The following is a 27166-nucleotide window of genomic DNA, read 5'->3' on the forward strand; positions in this document are numbered from 1 at the left end:
GAACATTGTGTGTGTGTGGTGTGTGTGTGTGTGCATGTGTGGATGAAGATTAACATTGTGTGTGTGTGTGTGGATGAAGAACATTGTGTGTGTGTGTGTGGATGAAGAACATTGTGTGTGGTGTGTGTGTGTGTGAGCGTGTGTGGATGAAGAACATTGTGTGTGCGTGTGTGGATGAAGAACATTGTGTGTGCGTGTGTGGATGAAGAACATTGTGTGTGCGTGTGTGGATGAAGAACATTGTGTGTGCGTGTGTGGATGAAGAACATTGTGTGTGCGTGTGTGGATGAAGAACATTGTGTGTGTGTGTGTGGATGAAAAACATTGTGTGTGTGTGTGTGTGTGTGTGTGTGGTGTGTGTGTGTGTGAGCGTGTGTGGATGAAGAACATTGTGTGTGCGTGTGTGGATGAAGAACATTGTGTGTGTGTGTGTGGATGAAGAACATTGTGTGTGTGAGCGTGTGTGCATGCTTCTTTTGCAGGATTTATACTTTAATGCATCATGCCTTTGTAAAGTGACTATACATCAACTAAGTCATGACCACAGCCAAAATTTAAATTACATATCCAACATGGATGTAAAGAGTTCTGCTAAACAATCCGTGATGTACAATTAATGCTAAGAATTGGAGGACAATCATTATGTAGTCATATAGTACTTTATATCACAACAGAAAACCCTCAAATAAGTACCACAGTGTGGTTGTAAGAAGAGTCTATCAACAAAAAAAGTTTAGCAAACCAATACCTTAATTGAGCTTAATGTTACAATGACTATACAGTTGACATCTGTAAGAAACATTGTTGTTTTTACTGTACTGACTCTCAATGTATATTCTTAGAGAATTTATTCAGCAACTAGTCATAAAATGCCACTATTAAAACAAACAAGAAATGTTTGTCAAACATATATCCCTATGTGGTGAAAAATTGAAAAGGCCGGGTTATACACATGCATCATTTAATTGATAATAATACCAAACCAATTCAACAGACAGTATCTTCCTGTCCAGAGTGGTCTGACCCTTGGCCTTTGACCATGTGACCTAAAAATAAATAGGGTGTACCAGTGTACCAAGTTTGGTGTCAATCAAGCAACTGATTCTTGAAATATAGAAGACAATATATTATCATGTCCAGTTTGACTCTTGACCATGTGCCCAAAATTAATAGGGGTCATTTATTCCTTATGATGTACCAGTGTTCCAATTATGACATCTGTTAAGCAAAGGGTTCTCAAGATATTTATAGCAGACAGTATATTCCTATATCTAGTTTGACCCTTGACCTTTAACCATGTGAACTCAAAATCAATAGAAGTCCTCTACCCCTTAGGATGTACCAGTGTACCAAGTTTGATGTCTGTCAAGCAAAGGGTTCTCAAGATATTGAGCAGACAGTATATTCCTATATCCAATTTGACCCTTAACCTTTAACCATGTGACCTTAGAATCAATAGGGGCCATCTACTGCTTACATTGTACCAGTGTACCAAGTTTGATGTCTGTCAAGCAAAGGGTTCTCAAGATATTGAGTGGACAGTATCTTCCCATATTTAGAGTGGATCGATTGTCCCTTGACCGTTTGACTTAGCTGAAATAAGGCTCCGGTTCTTCTCATTGCCTACCATAAGGTTCACTATTTCAGATAAAAGGAATTTATTCATGGGTTCTCTTCTACTCATAATCAACCAACATAATATGAAATATCATAACCATCGCACTAACACTTGTTTCATGTTTAAGGATGAATCTATTTTCCTTAGTCGATATATTTATACATACGTACGTCAAATGTTTGATAAACAAGTACAATCACCTGTGACACATAATTTGCATACATCATGTATACATTTAGTTCTTTAATCGTATTGAGAGGACTCATTTAAATTACATTGTTATGAGAATGTCAACATATGATGTCTTCAAAACTTAATGGAGCTGTTCAAAAAAGCAAATCAAACTTTTGAAGATCTTTATGTGCAGGATTTATTTGCTGTCTGCATGGGTAAGAATAAACAGAAAGTTTGTGAGCCGCTGAAAATCCGCTTTTAAAAGACACAGGTGACTGTGAGCAAGAAGCATCTCGCTTTGTGAGTCAACTCAAAAATGATGAGAATGAAAACTATGCTTTTATAAGTAAAATGAATACTATTTACCATATGGAATGTAAATTATTCCCATGATTTCTTAATTTTAAAAGTCCAAAAAGGTGGGGGAAATTTATTTAGTAATATAGGGAGGGGTATTTGAACATCATAGAAAATTTTCAAGTCCCTTACTTTTTTCACAAATTTATTAACTTTTAACAGCCAAAAATATATATCTACCCATGCATCAATATTTTGTTTGATTATGTCTTCTATCTACTGTTATTGCACACTCCAGTTCTTCTCACTGCCTACCACAAAGCTCACTATTTCTCACTGCCTACCACAAGGCTCACTATTTCTCACTGCCTACCACAAGGCTCACTATTTCTCACTGTCTACCACAAGGCTAACTATTTCTCACTGCCTACCACAAGGCTCTCTATTTCTCACTGCCTACCACAAGGCTCACTATTTCAGATACAAGGAATTAATCCAAAAATATGTATCAACCCATGCATCATTTTTTTGGGTACAAATTAGCGTCCTTAAGAGAGTCCACTTAAAGTTCAGCCTCATTACAGTTTTGTCATAATCAAATTAAGGGACATAGAAATACATGTTAATGCAGTACATTTCCTCTTACATCAAATAGTGGTGTGGTACGTATCGTGGATAGTATTGACACTATAAGAGAACTGCTAAATAGTCTTCCAAGTGCTTGGCATCCGTCAAAGTTTGTGGCACTTGACCTGCAGCTGGTAATTTCTATGTGTGATTATCAGAGGGATACAATCCTCAAAACATCCAAAACAAAAACCAAATGTGACATCACACTAAAATCGGTTCTATATAGTCTAATGTGACATCACATTAAAATCGCTTCTATGTAGTCTAATATGACATCACACTAAAATCACTTCTATATAGTCTAATATGACATCACATTAAAATCGCTTCTATGTAGTCTAATATGACAGCACACTAAAATCGCTTCTATGTAGTCCAGAGCAAGTTTATTTCTACTTTAACAAGTAAAGTCTGTAATACTAAAACTTATGAGGGTGAGTCAATAAGTAACCAACCTAACTTATTTCTGGTTGAGATCCACCATTTCTTTTTCAATGTAATTGCCCCCTAAGTGTGATGCACTTAGACCAACTGTGTTCCAAGTGCCACCAGCCCAGAACTGAAAAAGTCAGGGTCCTTTCCATTGACCCACTCCTCAACTGCCATCACGACTTCTTCGTCAGACTGGAAATGACATCCACAGATATCCTTTTCAAGTTTGGGAATAGGAAGAAGTCGCAAAGAGTAAGGTCAGGCGAATAGGTAAGATGTGGTATTAATTCATACCCGTTTCGCTCTACAGCATCCATTGCAACTTTGCAAGTGTGGACTCTCACGTTGTCCTGTTGTGGCAAAACACCTTTAGAGTTTACCTCGGCATTTATCATGGATGGCGGTTCTCAGTTGGTTTGCATAGTACACTCCAGTTATTGTTCTTCTCTTGGGTAAAAAGTCCAACTTAATAACGCCTTTTGCGTCCCAAAATACTGTGGCCATCACCTTGCCAGCAGATGGTTGCGTGAACTTCTTGGCCTCGGGGACACTGACGACTCTGAGCTTTGTTCTCTGGCTCATAATAATGAACGCAAGTCTCATTTACAGTCACCAGACACAAACGAAAATCATTTTTTGACCTAAAACGCTTCAACAAGGTGCTGCATACTGGGTACTAATGCTCTGGTTGACATTTGATCATCGCTAAGGGATTTGTGGACCGAACGGGCTTTTAGCTTGTGCATACCTAAACCATCATGTAAGATTGTTGAAACGCTAACATGTGAAATGCCAAATGCCTGCACTATTTCTTCCCCCTATCGACTCCGAGTATACCAGATCCCGAACTTTCTTACACATTTTTCGTCCATGGCATCCAGACCTGGCTTCATCTTCTAAAGATGTTCTACCGCGTTTGAATTCCCCTACCCAGAATTCTACCTGAGCACAAGATGGTGCAGAAGACCCATAAACATCAGCTAACTCACCGTGTATTTCCTTGTCTGTTTTACCTTTTATAAGTACAAGTACCGAATTATAGCCCGGTACTCAACTTTAAATTAGATGAAAAGCATGCCTTTGCATCACTATATCCATGTTTGACATTCAATATCTTATTAAAGAACAACTTGATACGTGTGTAATTTTGTACCCAGGTACAAAACATGTATTGAAACAAGGCATGAAAATTGTGACCATCTCGGTCAATCGGAAATGGGATAAGCTGGTTACTTATTGACTCACCCTCATATTATGGAATTTGACCTTTATCCTGAATTTGACATACATGTAACCATAACCTTTCAGTTCAACAAGGATCAAATCTTCATCTTGTATAGTTCAATTTATGACCAAGGTTAAACATCCTGTGGTGGTGGTGTGGGGGGATGAGAGGTGAGTAAAAACAAAGTCCCCAACAGAGAAAATTAACTGAATATCTAACATTTAATGATCATGTAAGCTTGGTCACCCATCATTCTCTTCTGGTGCTTCTATCTGTTCACTTTACACGATTAGTTTCAATGTCTATCTAGAATGACAGACTTCGTACCATACATAGGGATGTTCTCATTCTGTGTTTAACATCATGTAAAACATAATATGTACATGACAATCTATTCAAAGTGCCGGAATCCAGTTAAGAAAATATTGAGTAGAAGTGTTTTGTACTTGATATAACGAGGACATTTTGTGCATGTGTGATAATTAACTTATCACACTTCTCAATCCAAATTTGTTGTCAAACTTTACAAATTCTGTTCTCTAAATTCGTGTTAATCAGAGATTGTAACTGTTAACATGACCGGATGACTAGTATTAATCAGAGATTGTAATTGTAACTATATACATGACCGGATGACTAGTGTTAATCTGAGATTGTAACTGTTAGCATGACCGGATGTATTAATCAGAGATTGTAACTGTTAGCATGACCGGATGTATTAATCAGAGATTGTAACTGTTAACATGACCGGATGTATTAATCAGAGATTGTAACTGTTAACATGACCGGATGTATTAATCAGAGATTGTAACTGTTAGCATGACCGGATGTATTAATCAGAGATTGTAACTGTTAACATGACCGGATGACTAGTGTTAATCAGAGATTGTAACTGTTAACATGACCGGATGTATTAATCAGAGATTGTAACTGTTAACATGACCGGATGTATTAATCAGAGATTGTAACTGTTAACATGACCGGATGTATTAATCAGAGATTGTAACTATTAACATGACCGGATGACTAGTGTTAATCAGAGATTGTAACTGTTAACATGACCGGATGTATTAATCAGAGATTGTAACTGTTAACATGACCGGATGTATTAATCAGAGATTGTAACTGTTAACATGACCGGATGACTAGTGTTAATCAGAGATTGTAATTGTAACTATTAACATGACCGGATGACTAGTGTTAATCAGAGATTGTAACTGTTAGTATGACCGGATGTATTAATCAGAGATTGTAACTGTTAGCATGACCGGATGTATTAATCAGAGATTGTAACTGTTAACATGACCGGATGACTAGTATTAACCATGCAGAGATTGTAACTGTTAACATGACCGGATGACTAGTATTAATCAGAGATTGTAACTGTTAACATGACCGGATGACTAGTGTTAATCAGAGATTGTAACTGTTAACATGACCGGATGTATTAATCAGAGATTGTAACTGTTAACATGACCGGATGTATTAATCAGAGATTGTAACTGTTAACATGACCGGATGACTAGTGTTAATCAGAGATTGTAATTGCAACTATTAACATGACCGGATGACTAGTGTTAATCAGAGATTGTAACTGTTAGTATGACCGGATGTATTAATCAGAGATTGTAACTGTTAGCATGACCGGATGTATTAATCAGAGATTGTAACTGTTAACATGACCGGATGACTAGTATTAACCAGAGATTGTAACTGTTAACATGACCGGATGACTAGTATTAATCAGAGATTGTAACTGTTAACATGACCGGATGACTAGTGTTAATCAGAGATTGTAACTGTTAACATGACCGGATGTATTAATCAGAGATTGTAACTGTTAACATGACCGGATGTATTAATCAGAGATTGTAACTGTTAACATGACCGGATGTATTAATCAGAGATTGTAACTATTAACATGACCGGATGACTAGTGTTAATCAGAGATTGTAACTGTTAACATGACCGGATGTATTAATCAGAGATTGTAACTGTTAACATGACCGGATGTATTAATCAGAGATTGTAACTGTTAACATGACCGGATGACTAGTGTTAATCAGAGATTGTAATTGTAACTATTAACATGACCGGATGACTAGTGTTAATCAGAGATTGTAACTGTTAGTATGACCGGATGTATTAATCAGAGATTGTAACTGTTAGCATGACCGGATGTATTAATCAGAGATTGTAACTGTTAACATGACCGGATGACTAGTATTAACCAGAGATTGTAACTGTTAACATGACCGGATGACTAGTATTAATCAGAGATTGTAACTGTTAACATGACCGGATGTATTAATCAGAGATTGTAACTGTTAACATGACCGGATGACTAGTATTAATCAGAGATTGTAACTGTTAACATGACCGGATTTATTAATCAGAGATTGTAACTGTTAACATGACCGGATTTATTAATCAGAGATTGTAACTATTAGCATGACCGGATGTATTAATCAGAGATTGTAACTGTTAACATGACCGGATGACTAGTATTAACCAGAGATTGTAACTGTTAACATGACCGGATGACTAGTATTAATCAGAGATTGTAACTGTTAACATGACCGGATGTATTAATCAGAGATTGTAACTGTTAACATGACCGGATGACTAGTATTAATCAGAGATTGTAACTGTAAACATGACCGGATGTATTAATCAGAGATTGTAACTGTTAACATGACCGGATGTATTAATCAGAGATTGTAACTATTAACATGACCGGATGACTAGTGTTAATCAGAGATTGTAACTGTTAACATGACCGGATGACTAGTGTTAATCAGAGATTGTAACTGTTAACATGACCGGATGTATTAATCAGAGATTGTAACTGTTAACATGACCGGATGACTAGTGTTAATCAGAGATTGTAATTGTAACTATTAACATGACCGGATGACTAGTGTTAATCAGAGATTGTAACTGTTAGTATGACCGGATGTATTAATCAGAGATTGTAACTGTTAGCATGACCGGATGTATTAATCAGAGATTGTAACTGTTAGCATGACCGGATGTATTAATCAGAGATTGTAACTGTTAACATGACCGGATGACTAGTATTAACCAGAGATTGTAACTGTTAACATGACCGGATGACTAGTATTAATCAGAGATTGTAATTGTTAACATGACCGGATGTATTAATCAGAGATTGTAACTGTTAACATGACCGGATGACTAGTATTAATCAGAGATTGTAACTGTTAACATGACCGGATGACTAGTATTAATCAGAGATTGTAACTGTTAACATGACCGGATTTATTAATCAGAGATTGTAACTGTTAACATGACCGGATTTATTAATCAGAGATTGTAACTGTTAGCATGACCGGATGTATTAATCAGAGATTGTAACTGTTAACATGACCGGATGACTAGTATTAATCAGAGATTGTAACTGTTAACATGACCGGATTTATTAATCAGAGATTGTAACTGTTAGCATGACCGGATTTATTAATCAGAGATTGTAACTGTTAACATGACCAGATGTATTAATCAGAGATTGTAACTGTTAACATGACCGGATTTATTAATCAGAGATTGTAACTGTTAACATGACCGGATGTATTAATCAGAGATTGTAACTGTTAACATGACCGGATTTATTAATCAGAGATTGTAACTGTTAACATGACCGGATTTATTAATCAGAGATTGTAACTGTTAACATGACCGGATGTATTAATCAGAGATTGTAACTGTTAACATGACCGGATGACTAGAGAATTCTGGAGATGGGGGGTCATTCTGAAAACATAGTCTATTTTTAATAACTGCTTAGTAAACAGAACAAGGAAATCCTAAATGTTTGAATATCAAAATGATCCCCTTCATCACAGACTAACGACAAAGAACTTGTTATACATTTAATTTATTCATGTACAAATTAAATAAAAATAATACAAAATTATTGCAGAGATTGATAAAATTCAGCAGAACAAGCTTTCAAGCAGTCAAACAACAGGTCAATTTCTTCATCCAAAAATCAGGAAATAAATATCAGTACAATTCATTACAGGGAACTCATTATATTTCGTAGGGGCCCAAATTACAAACATTTCAGGGTACAATTTTCTTGTACCAGACAAAATCTCAACATAATACATAGTTTATATAATGCTTCATTATACAGAAATCATATGCATGAAATCTACATCCCAAAGAAACTTGGTCCCCACAAAATTTCAAAGAATCCCTTAATTAGTACATGAATATGACACAGTCTAACAGGTTAATTTATGAACTGTAGGTTTTATGTGTTTTAGATGAAGCACTGAAATATAAACATTTTGGTTTCCTTTTCAATTTCTGGACCATTATGCATCTTAGTCACTTTCAGATCAACAAATTGTTCATATGCTTTACAATATAATAAAGGTTTAATTTCTAGAAATAACGACACAAAAGGTAATATTATATATGTTGACTACACAAAAATAAAACAGTACTTTACAAAATATATATATATAATAAAAAAAAATTAATAATGAAAAAATTACACTTAACATTAGCAAAGTGTACTTAATACATCTCTGCATGAAAAATGAAACAAAAAATGGGAAAGGAAATTTTACAAGGGAGATCAGCTATACAAAGAATGTTTTGATGGAAATAATATCACTAAAATAAAATTCAAAGACAAAACTGTGTGCCACAACAAAATTTTTATTGCAAGCCCTACTTCTAAATTGATTGACCTATACTATCCAAGGCAGATAACTCTACCTTGTTACTGTTGAACGCGAAATTAGATGACTAGACCATGCGCCTGTTGTACAGTTATTTTTCTCCTTGCGATGCGATAGTTGCTATGACTGGAATACAAACAAAGCCCTTTATGTCCAATGACATCAATATAATACAAAATGTACACGAATTAGATATTGGACTTCTCACGTGAATTACAAACCTTAGCCGAAATCAAAGCTTAATTTGTTAGTACATCTGTAATGCATAACCTCAAGAATTTTCTATAACTGCATGCATATAAAATGTCTTGTTTTTCAATGATTTACAATTTCTCATATCTATAACAGATTAACATTCAAAATTTTCCACCTATAAATATTGTATTCCAGTTGTTTACTACACATACAGAGCAGATAAGAGAGTAAATTTAGAAACCAGAAGCAGTTTAGTTGATGTTACACATCACAAAATGAACACTTCTCTGCTGCGACGTGATTTCCTGTAACGATGTGATTAATTTGTGATTCTTATTGTGAAGGATTGTCCGAGGTCACAAGGTACAAATACGACAATCTCATTTGTTCAATACTGGTCCAATTGAAATGGTCATCTATAAAACAAAAATTAAATGTTAGTGAATACATACGCAATGCATCTCAAAACTGCAACTGTATAAATATTGATGATCTTTCAAAATTTTCCATCAGTATATAAATGACTTTAGGGTTATATGGAGTTACTGGTCATTCTTTTCAGTACAGGGAACATGCAGACCCTGTCAGTGGAACAAAGTACTGTACAGCTGTCCGAGTTTTCCTGCAGTTTAATTTTACCTATTTTCACTGTAGACTAACATCATGAAACTAAAACTGCAGTGAACAGAACCTAACCATTATATCTATAAAGTAGTTAACAGGAATAAATTTACTAAAACTGCAGTGGATAGAACCATATACATTGCGCTTTGCGTTATACCGTACGATGCACGGCTCCACGGTTTACATTGCGCTTTGCGTTATACCGTACGATGTACGGCTCCACGGTTTACATTGCGCTTTGTGTTATACTGTACGATGTACGGCTCCACGGTTTACATTGCGCTTTGTGTTATACCGTACGATGCATAGCTCCACGGTTTACATTGCGTTTTGTGTTATACTGTACGATGCATAGCTCCACGGTTTACATTGTGCTTTGTCTTATACCGTACGTTGCATGGCTCCAAAGTTTACATTCTGTCGAATATGAAGTTATTAAAGAAATGTATGTCATTTAGCATTAGAATTTTGTCACAGTTTAGAAATGAATACTACAGATGAATTATTGTATTTATCACATACAAATCTACAGAATTATGACCTTAAGGAACATAAATCTGTGGAATTAGAACCCTGCAGACAAAAGTACTTAACTGTTTCATCATACCTACATCTAATGTCAAATCAGCAGTAGCGTAACAAGATGCTGTTTGTCAGAATATCTTCTACATTAAACTTAATCAACATCAAATGAGTTATTACTGATGCCTCTGTACCACTGTTTATGATGTGTCTTAAACAATTGACACAAACAATACATATTGATCAAGGTGTAATTATTTGATCAGATTTTATCCTCAATTTTGAGGAACACATCAAATATAACAACTTAATGCATTTACATGAAATAATAACAATATAGATATTTACATGAAATAATAACAATATAGATATTTACATGAAATAATAACAATATAAATATGGGGAATAATATACCAGTAAAATTGCTTGTGCAAAACTCCTCTTACATTTATGATAAGAATTTATAGTTGAACTGGTACTAAAGTCTGCAGTTTTTAGGACCACAAACATAACAGAAATTTGTACCACATGGAAAACAACTATTCTACAGTACAGAAATCATCTACACAATTCTAATTCTTTCTCTTTTTTAATCTCTCATAGGAAATTTCCGTCTTAGAAAGTGCACCATGGGAAATGGGGGAACTTTCCAGCGTTTGTGACATTGCAACAAGACTGACCTGTATTTACATGTGAGAATGCACAGTTTTATTATATAAAGAGCAGATAACTCTGTATTTAAATAGAAGAATGCAGTTTTATTATATACAGAGCAGATAACTCTGTATTTGCATATATGAATGCACTGTTTTATTATTTTTTTTAGTTCTTTTATATTTACGAAATTTTTACTTCACACATATATCACTGTTGCATACATATGAGAAATAGGTTACACGGATATTTTCACACAACATATTCATTTTGAAATACAACTCAATAACATCAGGTATACTGTCTGCATTTCATGTTTATCTTATTCTTTTATGTAAGTATATGTATGATGTAAAAATCTTTTTATGGGGAGAGAGAGAGAGAGGGGGGGGGAGAGAGAGGGGGAGGAAAAAGATAAAGGTACATAAGTATTAATTTCTTGGCAACAGATTTTGCAGGGATCGAAATTAACTGTTTTCACTACTAGCAAATTTTAGTTAGTGGATTATTGTCCAACTAGCAAAATTTAGCTTTTACTAGCATTTTTCAATCGATTGCTGTTTTACAGGAATTTAAGAAAACAAGCATGTCTCTATATTAAAATATAGGAAAAATCTTCTTTAAAGTGCAATAATAAAAATAAGATTGAGAATTCTTTCATTTACCATTTAATGAATTATCAGACAACATGCATTGGTGCATGGTGAGGGTCATAGGATACACTTGTGTGGTGTACTAGCTGTCCAGAGATCTACCACCTATTTACAACACCACATGGTTTGAAATCTTGAAGACTGTTAGCGCCAATTCAAACTACATGTATATGTTAAAAACTTTTGGAAATTTCATCTAATAAATTCTAGTTGAAAAAAAACAACAACCCGCGCACTCGAAGTGTTTGACTATAGACTACAGCAGGACACTGCCTGAAGCGGTGACACTAACACTTCATGTGTTAAGTAAACACGGACGAGATCAACATGCTTGCTATTTAAATCAGACGTCTCCGAGACGCCTGAAGTGTGCTTGAAGTAGGCCATTTTCGACATCACTGACTGAGATGATCTTGGCCTTAGTTATTTATTCGATCCACGTTTACTTTTTCAATACATTTATATTCATTCTGTAAAGCATTTCTATGCACAAGACAAAGACAAAATTATTGTAAACTTCAAAGTACAGCCAGCAAACCGAGGAAATTCGAAAAAAGATTTTTTTCACTCGCAAAAAATTGCGATCGTTTGTGATTTTTCACTCGCAATTTTAATTTTGAACTCGCATTTAGCGAGTATTTCCCCTTAATTTCGTTGCCTATTTTGATAACTATAATAGATCTATATATATCTATTGATCAAACCACACACACACAAAAACCAGACAAAAAACAAAACAAAAACAAGATGTGTTTGTGCAACACAAATGCCCCCGATAATGGCCAATTCCGAAGATGGCCAAAGTCACAAGGACAAATATCTTGGTACCAGTAAAAAGATCTTGTCACAAGAAATGCTCATGTACAATATGAAAGCTCTAATATTTACCATTTAGAAGTTATGATCAATGTAAAAAAAAAAAAAAATTAAAAGTAGGTCAAATGTCAAGGTCAAAAGGTTTAGTACCAACGGAAAGGTCTTGTCACAAGGAACACTTACGTGAAATATCAAAGCTCTACCACTTACTGTTCAAAAGTTATAAGCAAGGTTAAAGTTTTCAAAAAGTAGGTCGAACTCCAAGGTCACAGGGTCAAAAATGTTGGTACCCATGGAAAGGTCTTGTCACAAGGAATACTCATGTGAAATATCAAAGCTCTACCACTTACTGTTCAAACACTTACTGTTCAAAAGTTATTAGCAAGGTTAAAGTTTTCAAAAAGTAGGTCAAATTCCAAGGTCAAGGTCACAGGGTAAAAAATGTTGGTACCCACGGAAAGGTCTTGTCACAAGGAATACTCATGTGAAATATCAAAGCTCTACCACTTACTGTTCAAAAGTTATTAGCAAGGTTAAATGTTTCAAAAAGTAGGTCAAACTCCGAGGTCAAGGTCACAGGGTCAAAAATGTTGGTACCCACGGAAAGGTCTTGTCACAAGGAATACTCATGTGAAATACCAAATTTCTATCACTTACTGTTCAAAAGTCATTAGCAAGGTTAAAATTTCAGACAGAATGACAGACAGGACAAAAACAATATGCCCCCTGATCTTCGATCTCGGGGGCATAAAAAAAAAAACCATTTGATGAAAAAGTACAGATATAGTATAGTATAGACCTACATGTATATACTAATCATAAGTTTCCACATATTCTCTGCCAGCGAGTTTCATATTCATCCTAGTCCCTGGCAGTTTAAGGTAAGTATGTAAAGATTGTTTTCACTTAAGTTTTTATCCATGATAGCCAAAGTTCTGACAGGAGCTTTGTCCTGTTCAATGTATATGTACCTCTAAGGAAAGAAAAGAGAATAGAAGGAAAAAAAACATTGCGGCGAAGACTTGGAAAAACTCCCACAAATATTGAACCTGACAACATGCTCGAGGATTGCAAGTGTCTGAGCAAGTTCTACCAAAAACTACTTGTGATAACCTGTGAATTCTATAAATCCCGGTTTTTGGTGAAAAACTATCGTTCGATCGAAAAACACAACCTTACATGTCGAGCATGTGCACTTCCCCCCCTATGCACTGTTTTATTATATAAAGAGCAGATAACTCTGTATTTAAATGTGAGAATGCACTGTTTTATTATATAAATAGCAGATAACTCTGTATTTAAATGTGAAAAAGCACTGTTTTATTATATAACGAGCAGATAACTCTGTATTTAAATATGAGAATGCACTGTTTTATTATAAGAAGAGCAGGTAACACTTTATTTAAATTTGAGAATGCACTGTTTTATTATATAAAGAGCAGATAACTCTGTATTTTAATGTGAAAAGGCACTGTTTTATTATATAAATAGCAGATAACTCTGTATTTAAATGTGAAAAAGCACTGTTTTATTATATAAATAGCAGAAATGTGAAAAAGCACTGTTTTATTATATAAAGAGCAGATAAATCTGTATTTCAATGTGAAAAAGCACTGTTTTATTATATAAATAGCAGAGATGTGAAAAAGCACTGTTTTATTATATAAAGAGCAGATAAATCTGTATTTCAATGTGAAAAAGCACTGTTCTATTATATAAAGAGCAGATAACTCTGTATTTAAATTTGAGAATGCACTGTTTTATTATATAAATAGCAGATAACTCTGTATTTTAATGTGAAAAAGCACTGTTTTATTATATAAAGAGCAGATAACTCTGTATTTTAATGTGAGAATGCACTGTTTTATTATATAAAGAGCAGATAACACTTTATTTATATAAAGAGCAGATAACTCTCTATTTACATGCAGTGGGTGATTCATTGATAGAAAGTCTACAAATGAAATTCTATTCTTTTTAAAAACACTTTCTTACTAAATATCTAAGTGATAATCTTCAAAATTGTGCTGTTTTATGATATAAAGAGAAGTTAACTCTATTTTCCAATAAAATACATACAGAAAGCATTAGAAATGTTCTGTCAATTCCATAAATGTGCACACAGCTAGTATATAAAAAAAGGATTATGATTTATGTTATGTAAACCCATAGTACTATGAAATACATGTATTGATAATGTTCGTTTGAAGGCTCCTTTTAATGATAAATCACTTATTTGTAATATTGCATGCTTCTTAGATAGTCTGCTGCTATCTAAATCTACATATATATTCCCTTATTCAGAAATACGTATCTATTTTAATCAAAAGTTCTGGTAATGACTCATGAATAAACTCTACAATCATTTGTGAGCAAGATTCACCACTTCCAAAACTGTATAAAATGAGTATCTCACAAATTATTTCATTTTTTTTTATCTTTTAAGACAAGCAATACTAATTCTGAATTCACCTGAATAAGCTTTAGACATTCTGAGATTTGACTTCTCCATTTTGATGCGTTTTCTGTGGAGTATTGCGTTGATTCATTTCAGCCTGCATTTTCGCAATCATTTCCTGCATTCTTCTCAGCTATAAATATTAGAACATGATCATAAAAAAAAAATTACATATAAAAATTTGTTAAAAATCAATATTAAAGGGACTGATTCACGATTTTACCCAAAATTTTGTTTTTCACTTTTAATGATCAAAATCTACTGTTTGAAAGATTTCACATGAAAATTAAGGTGATATATCATCACAGAAGCTCATTTTAGAGAGTTTATTATTTGTTTTGTAAGCAAAGATTGCGGTATGCTATTGCTTATGAAATTTTCAAAAGAAATGGATATCGTTCTAAGTATTATTATATCTTTCACATTTCAAGCATTTTTGGGGTGAAATGTGTCATCTAAAAGTTAAAATTTGTGACTAAGCAAAATTAAGATGCATTATATTACAAAATCAATAGTTCACTTGTTTGTTTGTTTACATAAAAAGACTCGAGTCTTTGTTTACATAACACATATTTAAGGCTAAAATATTACTTTTATTCTTGCATTCAGAAGGTCAAAATTTTGGCTGTCAACATTAAATGAGCTATATTTCTAATGTTTAACATCAAAAATGAAAAATACTTTTATAAAAAATCATGAACCAGTCCCTTTAAATGATGCAGATTATAAAACAGCAGTGCCCAAGAATCAACAGATCTTTTTGTGTAGCCTTACAAAAATATAAGATTCTTTCAAACTTGCATGCATTCAAGAAAATATCACAATATGTTATGCAAATACACAAGTTTTATTACCTATGCATACTAGTTCTTAACTAATTCAGAAATCTTCAAGGAATGAATTACAATGAAATCAAAGTGTGTCAGCATTTTATCTTAGTTGTAAAACTGTTGTAACAATTAAGAGTACCGCAAACATTAAAACATACGCCCGGTACACCATATGCCCATTGGACCAGTAAGCACATTATGCACTCTGAATTGATATCATACACATTCCAAATAAAAAATCCTCAAAGTAGATCATGGAGCACCAGTCTATCTGACGTGAACTGATTATGCATTTCTCGGAGAGGGTGGTTGTGACAAAATGTCAGAGCAATATCTATACCCATGAAAAAAAGTCCAGAAAACTATTTGACCTACTTTTAGTCCTAAAGTAGGCCAAGGTGCACCAACCAAGTTGAAATGTGAAATGATTATGTATTTCTCTGAGAGGGATGTTGTGACAAACTTTCTGGACAAAACCTGTATTCATAACGAAAAAAACCTGGAAAACTGTTTGACCACTTTTACCTCTAAAGTAGGTCAAGGTCATGGTGCACCAATCCAGTTGAAATGCAAACTGAACTTATATTCCTCCAAGAGGAAGCTTGTGATTAAATTTCAGGGCAATATCTGTATCTGTAACAAAAACAAGGTTTTTCTACTAAGTGTTACTATGACCTTGAAAAACAATAGGCATCCTTTGCTTGCCATAAGGTGTATATGTACCATGTTTGACAGTCCTAGCCCCAATTGTTCAGTATGTATCCTGCTTACAACTGATACTACAACATTGACCTTGAAAAACAATCGGCATCTTCCTCTCAAATATACAGACGCCACCATACCATAATACGTTCCCGACAGGCATATAAAATCTGGACACTGCTGTTTTATGACCCAAATGTATACATGGCCAGTATTGCATTACAAATAATAGCCATTAAACAAATTTTCAAATTATTTCTTTTTAAATTAATTACATCTGAGATTTCATCCACCACCATCACTTGTCCTAAAGGTATATTAAATGTCTACCATTACTGTCACAGACTAAAAAATGATTTCTATAAATAACCTTCCATCAAACAGGGAAACCCAGGCCTTAGTCAATGACCTCGATTTTCAATGTAATTACAGCAGAGGGACTCCTTTTCAATTAGTTTCAAGATTACAGAAGTACATTAACTTACTGTAGACAGAAATGTTTATAACTATCTACCAAACTACATTATTTTATCCAAACAAAATTACTTTTAGCTGTTGACTAAACAGAATTCTGGCCTGTCCGAGTGTCCAGTAGTAAAATATAAATACATCACCTCTTGTTCTTTCTCCACAAGCTGCTTTTCTCGCTCTGACAAATCAGTTTGTGGATTTTCAGGCCTGCGTTTGCTAAAAATAAACACAAGAGTCAGTTTAACATGCTACACCTTCATCTTTTTTTAAAATTTAAATATTTGAGCATCATTTAATTTTAAAATTTTGAAAATTGCAATCTGCAAAAGCATAATGTCGACCGAAGTCATACAGCAGTACTGATTGATTAAAGAGTAAAATATGTTACTAATTATTGATTAAAGTCTACTTAATAAAAATCAATATGAAATGTTAAGTTCAGTCAAACTACCAAGTGATATCTTGTAAATCAATGAAGACTAAGATATTCTCAAAGATATTTCCAAACAAGGTCACAATACCAATTTGTACCAAGTTCTGTGTTTGAGTATTATATGCTAGCCATACTTAAATATGTTTGACTGTACATAAAACTAGAATATGTACAGAATCCATCTATCCAAATTATTAACCTGCAGTAATTTTCTACTCACTATTATATGATAATCATTCTCAAATGAAGTATATATACTTAACAGTGTTTATCATTCTGCAATTTAGAGGAAAAAGAAAACGCTGAAACTACTAAAATCACCTAACGTACAGTGGTAGAACCAGAAATATACAAAAGGGGGGTGGGGGTTATTTAGTGACCCAAGATAGTGTCATATCCATTTTAAAAGGGGTTTGCAGAATCCAAAATGAAAGAAAATTACCTCCTCTTTTAAAACATTTTTTCCCAACAAAATGGGGAGGGGGAGAGGGGAGGAGGAGGATAGGGAATTGCAATCATGGTAACCCTTCTTTAGATCTGCTAAATTGCGACTAAAAAGGATAGTGTTTCCTTAAAGCCTATCAAAGATTTCAGTAACCAGATATATCACATGAACCGAGACTGGTTTAAATGTTTGCACACAAATCAGAAGACAAATTCCAGGGATGTAAATTCACAAAAATTTCATGAAATCATCAGAGTATGTAGGTCTATGAACCATCACCAAAAACCCTAGATTTAATCGTAGCATTTTCATAAATCATCTTTCTTCATTAATGAGTATGTAAAACATTAAATCCATCCAAGTCTCTCAATATCCTGCATCCACCAGAAAAATATCACCAACAAGAGGCCCACAGGCCTCATCAGTCACCTGAGTATTAGATAAAAGTATCACTAGTCCCACAGGCCTCATCAGTCACCTGAGTATTAGATAAAAGTATCACTAGTCCCACAGGCCTCATCAGTCACCTGAGTATTAGTTAAAAGTATCACTAGTCCCACAGGCCTCATCAGTCACCTGAGTATTAGATAAAAGTATCACTAGTCCCACAGGCCTCATCAGTCACCTGAGTATTAGTTAAAAGTATCACTAGTCCCACAGGCCTCATCAGTCACCTGAGTATTAGTTAAAAGTATCACTAGTCCCACAGGCCTCATCAGTCACCTGAGTATTAGATAAAAGTATCACTAGTCCCACAGGCCTCATCAGTCACCTGAGTATTAGATAAAAGTATCACTAGTCCCAAAGAGAAAAGTATCACTAGTCCCACGGGATATGAAATCTAGAAAAAATGTCCTGTTCTGAATATCTAAGCTAAATTCTAATGTTCAGCAACAGTTTAAAACAAGATGTGTTCTTGAAACTTAAATGTCCTCAAAAGTGCCTATACTGATGAAAGGCTTTACATAATAAGGTGCATGCAACATTAACACAAAATGGCTAATTTGGACCTGTCCTAGAGTCAAAACTCTGGGGTTGCAAAATTCACAATTTTGGTACATCCTTTTCTGCTTTTCCTAAATATGTATTTAGTTTTTATACTGTATTAGCAAACTTAAAGAAGTCCTTCAAATGATAAAAGGCAATAATGACTAGGACTGAAACAATACGCCCCCTTCACGATACAATATGTATTGAAACGATACGCCCCCTTCACGATACAATATGTATTGAAACGATATGCCCCCTTCACGATACAATATGTATTGCAATACTTATGCCACGATTCAATACTTTCAATACAATACAATTTACAGAAGAAACCAATAATAATATTGAAGAAAAATTTAATTATCAAGAATCAAAATCACAATTTTAAAAGGAAAATGTTGCCAAACGGTAAGATGACTGTTGGCTCTGTAGTTTACACTGATAAAGCTCATTATTGTTTTTGTCAGCCTCAAGACAAACAAGTCTGAATGTTATTCGAGGCTATTTTGTCCCTCATGCAGGTAAAAATAATAACTACAGGCTGAGCCTGATGTTTTTTACTGAAACCGTTTGTAATACACGTATCAAACCGAAAACCAGGGCAATGAATCGAACATTGAATCGAGCATTTATACTGAACAGTATCGATATTTTGGTGAATCATTTCAGCTCTAACAATTACTATAATAATTTTGGCTCCATCCTGAAACCAACCCGGCCCTTACCTCCTAGGATCATAAAATTTACAATTTTGGTAGAGGACTAATTACTCCTTCTAAAATATCTATTTGGTTTCAATTTTGTATCAATAGCATTAAAGATATTATTTAAATTATTACACATATACACTATATATACTAGGGCTGAAACAATTCACCGAAATATCGATACTGTTCAATATAAACCCTCAATTTAATGTTCGGTTCATTGCCTCGATTTTCGGTTCAATACGTTTATTACAAACTGGTTCAGTAAAATACATCAGGCTTGGCCTGTATACTTATAATTTTTATCTGCATGAGGAACAAAATAATGTCGAATAACGTTCAGACTGTTGTTTGCCTTGAGTCTAACGAAAATAATAATGAACTTCATCAGTTTAAACTACAGAGCCAATAGGCATCTTACTGTTTGGCAATTTGGAAATGTTTTGCTTTTAAAATTATGAATGTGAATCTTGGTAATTAATTTTTTTTCTAAATGTTATCAGTGGGTTTTTTTTCTAAATGTTATCAGTGGTTTCTTCTGTAAATTGTATCGTATTGAAAGTATTGAATTGCGGCATAAGTATTGCAATATCAGACCTGATTTTGCAAGGAAATGAAAAAAGCTGATTTAAAGATAATAGGCCGGTGGGTCTGGGGTAAATGGTGCAAAATCCTGCATTCTGAGCATTTCCTGGCACTTCTTTTTCACTTTCAAATTGTCTATTTCTTATACAAAACTTTTATGTTACATATACTTTCTTAATTCTTACATATGTTTTCTTTACCCCTAGATTATTACAGCAATAATAATTAATATGAATTCATGTATCAATATAAAAGGAGGTTTTAATCTAGCCTTTTTTGAAGTTTTGTTATAGTTTCTTAGTCTTCCTCTTGGTTTAGATAACTCTTTAGTTAACTGAGAAAGTAAAAATGATATCATGAGCTATCTTCATTGCAATTACCATAACAGAGGAAATTAAGAAAATTCGGGTTATAAAAGTTGGGAGATGTTTATATAGTGCTTATAACATATCAATCATGAAGTATTGCTAAATGAGGTGAATGAGGGGAAATTACGGATGATCTGACCGTTTTACTTTGTTTTCTCATGAAAGCCTCAAGGTATTGTACACTTTTAAATGATAAAGAATAAGACTTTAAAAAATATTAGGGAGACGAATTTCGGTTCCCGCGAGAAGGTACTGATAAATCTCTGTTTATTGTTATCGTAAATCAATGGATTTATATTATTTTGTAGTTACCAGAAAAACTTTGATTGGCTCTACTAGATTTCATGCAATTTTCTTGTTGATGTACTGTTCCAGTGCCAACCATCTACGTGACGAGTAATTGATTTCTTCATGGCATAATTGGCAAAGCCCTTCCCGCTACTATTAATCATCGTTCACCTTTTATCCAATCACTCCCATCTCCATGGGGTTTTGATACCTTTATCGACTTCTTGAACACTTTTATTCTCCAACCAAGGTCGTAGAATTTTGACATCCATTACGGATTTTTACCGCGACCAACATTCTCAGTTAAACTACCAACGATTGGTTAAACATACACTACTAGCTTCCAAGAACCAATGAAATTACGTGTTACGTCCAATGATAAGATAGTATAAAAGGATCTAAAATAGATTCACCGAACAAAAACGGTCATGTATGTCCATTTTAAAAAAGCGGAATACAAATTTATAAACAGATTGCACAAATTTAAAGAGCGGAATTCCGCTAAAAAGCGGAATAAAATCAGGTCTGCAATATGTATCATATCGTGAAGGGGGTGTATCGTTTCAGCCCTAATATATACACCAAGTTTGGCCCAACCCTTGGGTCAGAACCTCTACCCTGGGGATCATGAAATTTACAATTTTGGTAAAGGACTACCTACTCTTCCTAAAATATTTATTTAGTTTCAATTTAGTATCATCATCATTAAAGCCCTCTAGTCAGAACCTCTACCCCAGGGATCATGAAATTTACAATTTTGATAAAGGTCTTCCTGCATCACTATGCACTTAGCTTTTCTTAGAGATATGCAGTTGTATAGAAGAATATTTTGAAAATTTGTAAATTTTGGGCAGATTTTGCCCTGCTACTAAGGCCCTGGGAGTGCAGGAGTCCTTAAATATACAATTTACACCCCAAAGACACTTCATACCAAATTTGAAAAGAAATGAAAAGGTAGTTATCAAGAAGTTTAAAATGTTTAATTGTTAAGACATTTTATCACTGACCACTGACTTCACTGCGATACCAAAACCCCAACAATTTTGGTAAAGGACTACCTGCTCAATCTAAATATCTATTTAGTTTCCATTTAGTATCAATTGCATTAAAGAAGATATTATTCAAATGTTTTACACATGAATACAATATAGTAAGTTACCCTTCCCTGGAGTCAGAACCTCTACCCCAAGGATCATCAAATTTACAATTTTGGTAGAGGCCTTCCTGCTCTACAACACTATGCATTTAGCTTTTCTTACACATGTACAGTTGTAGAGAACAAGATTTATGAAAATTGGTCAATCTTTGCCCAGCCCCTACGGCCCAAGGGGTGCAGGAGTCCTGAATTTTACCATTTATGTCCCCCTTGTCCCAAAGATCCTTCATACCAAATTTTTCAAAAAATTGGAATGGTAGCTATCAAGATGTTAAAAATGTTTCATTGTTGATTCATGACGGATGCAGACCAATTGCAATAGGTCACCCGGTCTAAAAATTTAATCATTTGTTATCATCCATAAGCCTATCCTTGGTAGAAAATTTTAATTGAAAATCTATGACTGTTAATCAGCACACAAAAACAAATGAACTGAAAACACAACTTTTCTTCATGGGTTGGGGGGCATTCAAAACCAAGATCCATACTGGGCAACAGCATGGCACTAACAAGATGTAGTGCTGAGTATTGCGATGGTCTCCAATACTTGCATTTAAACACTAAAATACATTGAGGTCTTTATTTGTGAAAGATTGATTATTAAAGCTGAAATGATCCCTGATCATGGATTTTATCCTGTTGTTGTCCTGGATAAGACTAAGATCACAAGGTCATAGTATGATATAAAGGCCTCACCATAACAAACGTATATACAGAATATGAAAGATCTATCTTAAATAGTTGTAGAGATCAAACAGTTAAGATTTTTATCAAAGTATGTAAAACTTCCAGGTCAAGGTCACAAGATCAAACACCTAAGTATATCAAGGTCTTGTCACAAAGAATCTATATACAAAACATAAAAGCTTTACCTTAAATAGTTCAAGAGATATTGACTACGTCAGATTTAAAAAAAAGTTGGTCCAACTCTAAGGTCTAGGTCACAAGGTCAAGCTTCATAAAATATTAAGGCCTTGCCATAAAGAACCTATAAACAAAATATGAAAGCACTACCTTAAATACTCCAGGAGATATTGAATAGGTCAGGGATTTTTTTTTCAAAAGTAGGTCAAAAGATCAAACAACAATGTGAACAAGGTCTTGCCATAAAGAATCTATATACAAAATATGGAAGCCCCACCTAAAACAGTTCCGAATAAATTTTATGTCATGTTTTCTTAAAAGTAGGTAAAACTCGAAGTTCAAAAGATCAAAGATCATGATATGAAATGAAAGGTCTTGCCATAAATATACATAAATATATAAGATATGAAAGATCTATCTTGGATAGTTCAGGACATATTGTATAGGTCATATATTTATTAAAAGAAGAAAAAACTTCCAGATTAAGGTCACAAGATCACATATCATTGGATCACATCAAAGGTCTTTCCATAAAATATATACATGTATATACAAAATATGAAAGACCTAGCTTATATAGTGCAAGAGATATTTTTAAAGATTTAACCTGTAGTATATCAGCACATTATACTTTGATCCCCTATTGTGGCCCTACCCTACCCTGGGGGGAGGGGGGGGCATAAATTGCAAACTTGGATCTACTTTATGTTAGAAAGCTTTGATGTAAATTTGAACTTTTCTGGCCCAGTGGTTTTTGAGCAGATTCCTAAATATTCTAATGTAAAACTTTGATCCCCTATTTTGGCCCCATCCTACCCCCAGGGACCATGATTTGAACAAACTTGGATCTGCACAATGTCAAGAAACTTTCATATAAATTTGAACTTTTCTGGTCCAGTGGTGCTTAAATTTTTAAAGACTTTCCCTATATAATCACTGTATTCCCGGGGGCCATGATTTGAATTAACTTGAATCTGCACTATGTCAGGAAGCTTTCGTGTAAATTTCAACTTTTCTGGCCCAATGATTCTTGAGAAGAAAAAATTTAAAGGATCCCACCCTATTTTAACATTTTCATGATTATCTCCCCTTTGAAGGGGGGTATGGCCCTTCATTTGAATAAACTTGAATCCCATTCATCCATAGATGATGTGTACCAAGTTTGATTGAAATTGGCCCAGTGGTTCTGGAGAAGAAAAGAAAATTTGAAAAATTTACAGATAGACAGATGGGTGATCAGAATAGCTCACTTGAGCTTTCAGCTCAGGTGAGGCAAAAAACTGATTATCTAGATGAATGACCAGTAACTTGTGTGTGACTGTACTAAGCTGATGTGTTAAATTAGTTGTACAGACAGACAGACAGATAGAAAGACATACAGATGTAGTGATATTGTGATGATGATAAATTAAAATAGAAAAGAGTTCATCATATTTACAACCTCAAACAGAATATATCTTAAATCATTCTAAAATCTTATTTGTAGTACACTTTTATATTCATACACATGCATATTTAGCTCACTGAACATTTAGTGAAACATCTACCATAGAAGGTATTTTTTTAAATTCTAACATACAGGATATTCTTAAGGTTGTTGTGAATGGAATGATACAATAAACAGAAGTTTGGACAGAATGAAGGTTAGAAAGACCCCACACAGTGCCAGCTGACAAGACAGGAAGTGTCGACGGATGAGACGAGAAGTATGCTTACCCAGACACCAGTGTCAGGTGACCACAGGTTTAGAACAGGGAAGGAAGAACAAAAGAGAAACAAATATTAGTTTCATGCATTTTTCAAAATTAATTTTTGTTTGAAAGTAATGCATTCTCCATACCACACATATTTCTCTGTTTTAATCTTTTAATTCCTGTATTTATGTCATTGGAAGACAAATAAGTATGAACTATTCAAATTCATATTTCGACCTTAGTTATATTGGGAAGGTCCTCCCACTTAATCATTCAGGAAGTACTACATGTACTACATCAATAGGACTCTATGTGGGTGAAATTTCCTACAACTATACAAAATGGATCTGAACTACACTTGAAACCAAAACCAAGTAATTATTTGGTAAACTTTAAAATCAGGGCAACAATATGGATATTTTCTACACACATATTTCTGAAATACATGTATACATATTTTGACAAACAGAATCATTCTGCAAACCTTGTTTTATTCTACAGATGCAGACATTTGCAAATCTTACAAACTTGTACAAACATTCCCACAAAAAACACAAAAGTTTGGTTGAGCAATCTAATGGGAGTCTAGTCTACTGGCATTACATTCTGCACAAATTCATTGCATGTACATTGGTGAAACTGAAAAAAATGTTAGATTAACTACGAACAAGTGATTACATGCTTACGGTGGTGGAGGGGGTATATTAATCTGTAACTATGGAAACTGAATAAAAATAAGACATACTCTATCATTTCATTGTAAGTTTCTTCATTGCGAGGTCGTCTGTAAATTTGATTGACATTTCATAAAATCAACTCAATTCTAAATGCATTTTATATTTTACCTATTAAATAATCAAAAAAAGTTTTTTCACAGAATTTCAATTTTATTTTAATCCAATCTAATTAAAATTAGATCCTTTGATCTGCTCATCTACTATCGCTTGTGTAGCGATAGTAGATGAGCGGATCAAAGGATCTAATTTTAATTAGATTGATTTTAATCTAAATTTAATCAGGGCAAGTGTTATATGAGACCAATAATGTAAGTGAATTCACATATCAACTAAAAATAATTCAAAATTTCCTGAATGATAAACAAAGCAATATAAGCAAAATAAAGCACAGGTTTAAATATCTGCTCACATAAATATTGCCATAAATTTAATTTAATTTCTCATAAACAGACAACAGCAGCAGAGTCCCGCATCTAAATCACTTGCATACCTTGTTTTCTTGGGTACTGAACCTCCATCCGCCAATTTCTCAGCTCGGAAATTCTCATAATGAACTTCCTGTGTTACTTCTTGTAAATCTTGCATGTGAGTGCTATACAAAAATATAACACAAGTTTAACAAAAGGTTTCAAAAGGCAAAAAGGAAGAAGACAAAATGGAGAAAAAGAGAATCATTCTGCAAAAAAGTTTTCCAACAGCAACAGAGGGAAGATTCTGGAAAAATAATACTTCATTATGAAAATTGTGACTGTTTTCTTGAATCAATGAACATGATTGTTTTTCAGTAGGAAATTAAGCTCTTTGGTGAATTTCACAACCTGTTTACATTTATAATGTCACATATCTTAAATCTTGATCCTATGTAAATGAGCATGGTCAAAATGATCTCAGCTTACATGAACATGGTTTCCAGTTTAACTAAATTGAAATGATCTCAACTTACATAAGCATGGTTCTGAGTTTGATGAAATCACAGTGATCAGGATTTTCCACCTCTACGACTCCCCAGGGATACATACGACCTCTGACCTTTTTACCTTTGACCTCTATCACAGTATTAGCACCAATGACTGCAAAAGGCACCGCTTCCTGCAAAAGAAATTCAATTAAGAAGTACATATATAAAAATAATGACACTGTAACAATGTAACAGATATTTTTGTTAGAAAGAAACAGATACCACCTTTTAACATAGAAACAATATAACTGACCTTCAGGAGTCGACATTGCTCTCTATACTCCTCATCTTCGTCTTCATCGCAGTCTGGGAGAGCATACAAGTTGATTCCATTCTCCATTATTTGGGTCATCACCTGCACATATGTCAAAATATATTGAAGATAAGCATCCAAGTTATCAAAATTTTACAATTGTTTTCATTTCTTTTATTCAGTTCTACATAAAGTTCACATTTCTGTACTATTTCTTACTTTTCTTTTTTGATAGAACAAAGTATCTGATGTGTTCTGCCAACTTTCTATAACTCTGCAAATTCTTGCTATTATGAAAATAAAGGTTTAGGAGAAGCTTTAATGAGATCCCCTTTCCCAATTAACAAACTTTTATTGACAAATAATTGCAGAGAACTGCTGATCACTAGAGCATTATATTTCAACTGAATCAGATGAAAAGAGCACAAAATTTAGTCATTACACCGAGCATGGGAGGAGTGTAGACAGCTGATCATTGTCAAAAACTGACAAATGTCACAGTTATATTTACACAGATATAAAACCACGTTATTACATATGTAATTGGATCTTCTGACTTTCTTAAATAAACCCCACTTGTGTCGGCAGATATCCAACTAAAACATCCTCACTTGAGGTTTTAGGATCTGTTTAATTATTTCAAAATGTGCTCATTCTTACTGCAAAATATGA

At 34.0% G+C, this 27166-nt stretch overlaps 1 protein-coding gene and 1 long non-coding RNA gene across 6 annotated transcripts in view; one reads left to right on the forward strand and one right to left on the reverse strand.

Moving 5' to 3' along the window:
• Positions 1-1833: 1833 nt before the first annotated feature.
• LOC125649359 (uncharacterized) lies at positions 1834-13757 on the forward strand. 2 transcript variants are annotated; one of them, XR_008800244.1, is made up of 3 exons: positions 1834-2007; positions 11036-12675; positions 12963-13757. It is a non-coding gene; the product is annotated as an uncharacterized LOC125649359 (long non-coding RNA). The 2 variants fall into 2 exon arrangements; XR_008800243.1 differs by lacking the exon at positions 1834-2007 and having other exon boundaries at positions 10226-12675.
• LOC125649337 (septin-2-like) overlaps positions 8259-27166 on the reverse strand; it is a 45442-nt gene continuing 26534 nt past the window's right edge. Inside the window, exons 7-13 of one of the 4 annotated variants that reach the window (XM_048876795.2) lie at positions 26495-26596; positions 26227-26372; positions 25774-25875; positions 25292-25330; positions 17160-17223; positions 15028-15146; positions 8259-9702 (exon numbers count right to left, since the gene is read on the reverse strand). In XM_048876795.2, the coding sequence (XP_048732752.2) occupies positions 15039-15146; positions 17160-17223; positions 25292-25330; positions 25774-25875; positions 26227-26372; positions 26495-26596 (561 nt within the window). In that variant the 3' untranslated portion in view covers positions 8259-9702; positions 15028-15038. Of the gene's footprint in view, positions 9703-15027; positions 15147-17159; positions 17233-25291; positions 25331-25773; positions 25876-26226; positions 26373-26494; positions 26597-27166 lie in introns of all 4 variants that reach the window. The other 3 variants (XM_048876786.2, XM_048876810.2, XM_048876801.2) reach the window with 3 other exon arrangements.

This window comes from Ostrea edulis, chromosome 1 (genome assembly GCF_947568905.1).
Source record: "Ostrea edulis chromosome 1, xbOstEdul1.1, whole genome shotgun sequence".
NCBI classification, from domain to species: Eukaryota; Metazoa; Mollusca; class Bivalvia; order Ostreida; family Ostreidae; genus Ostrea; species Ostrea edulis.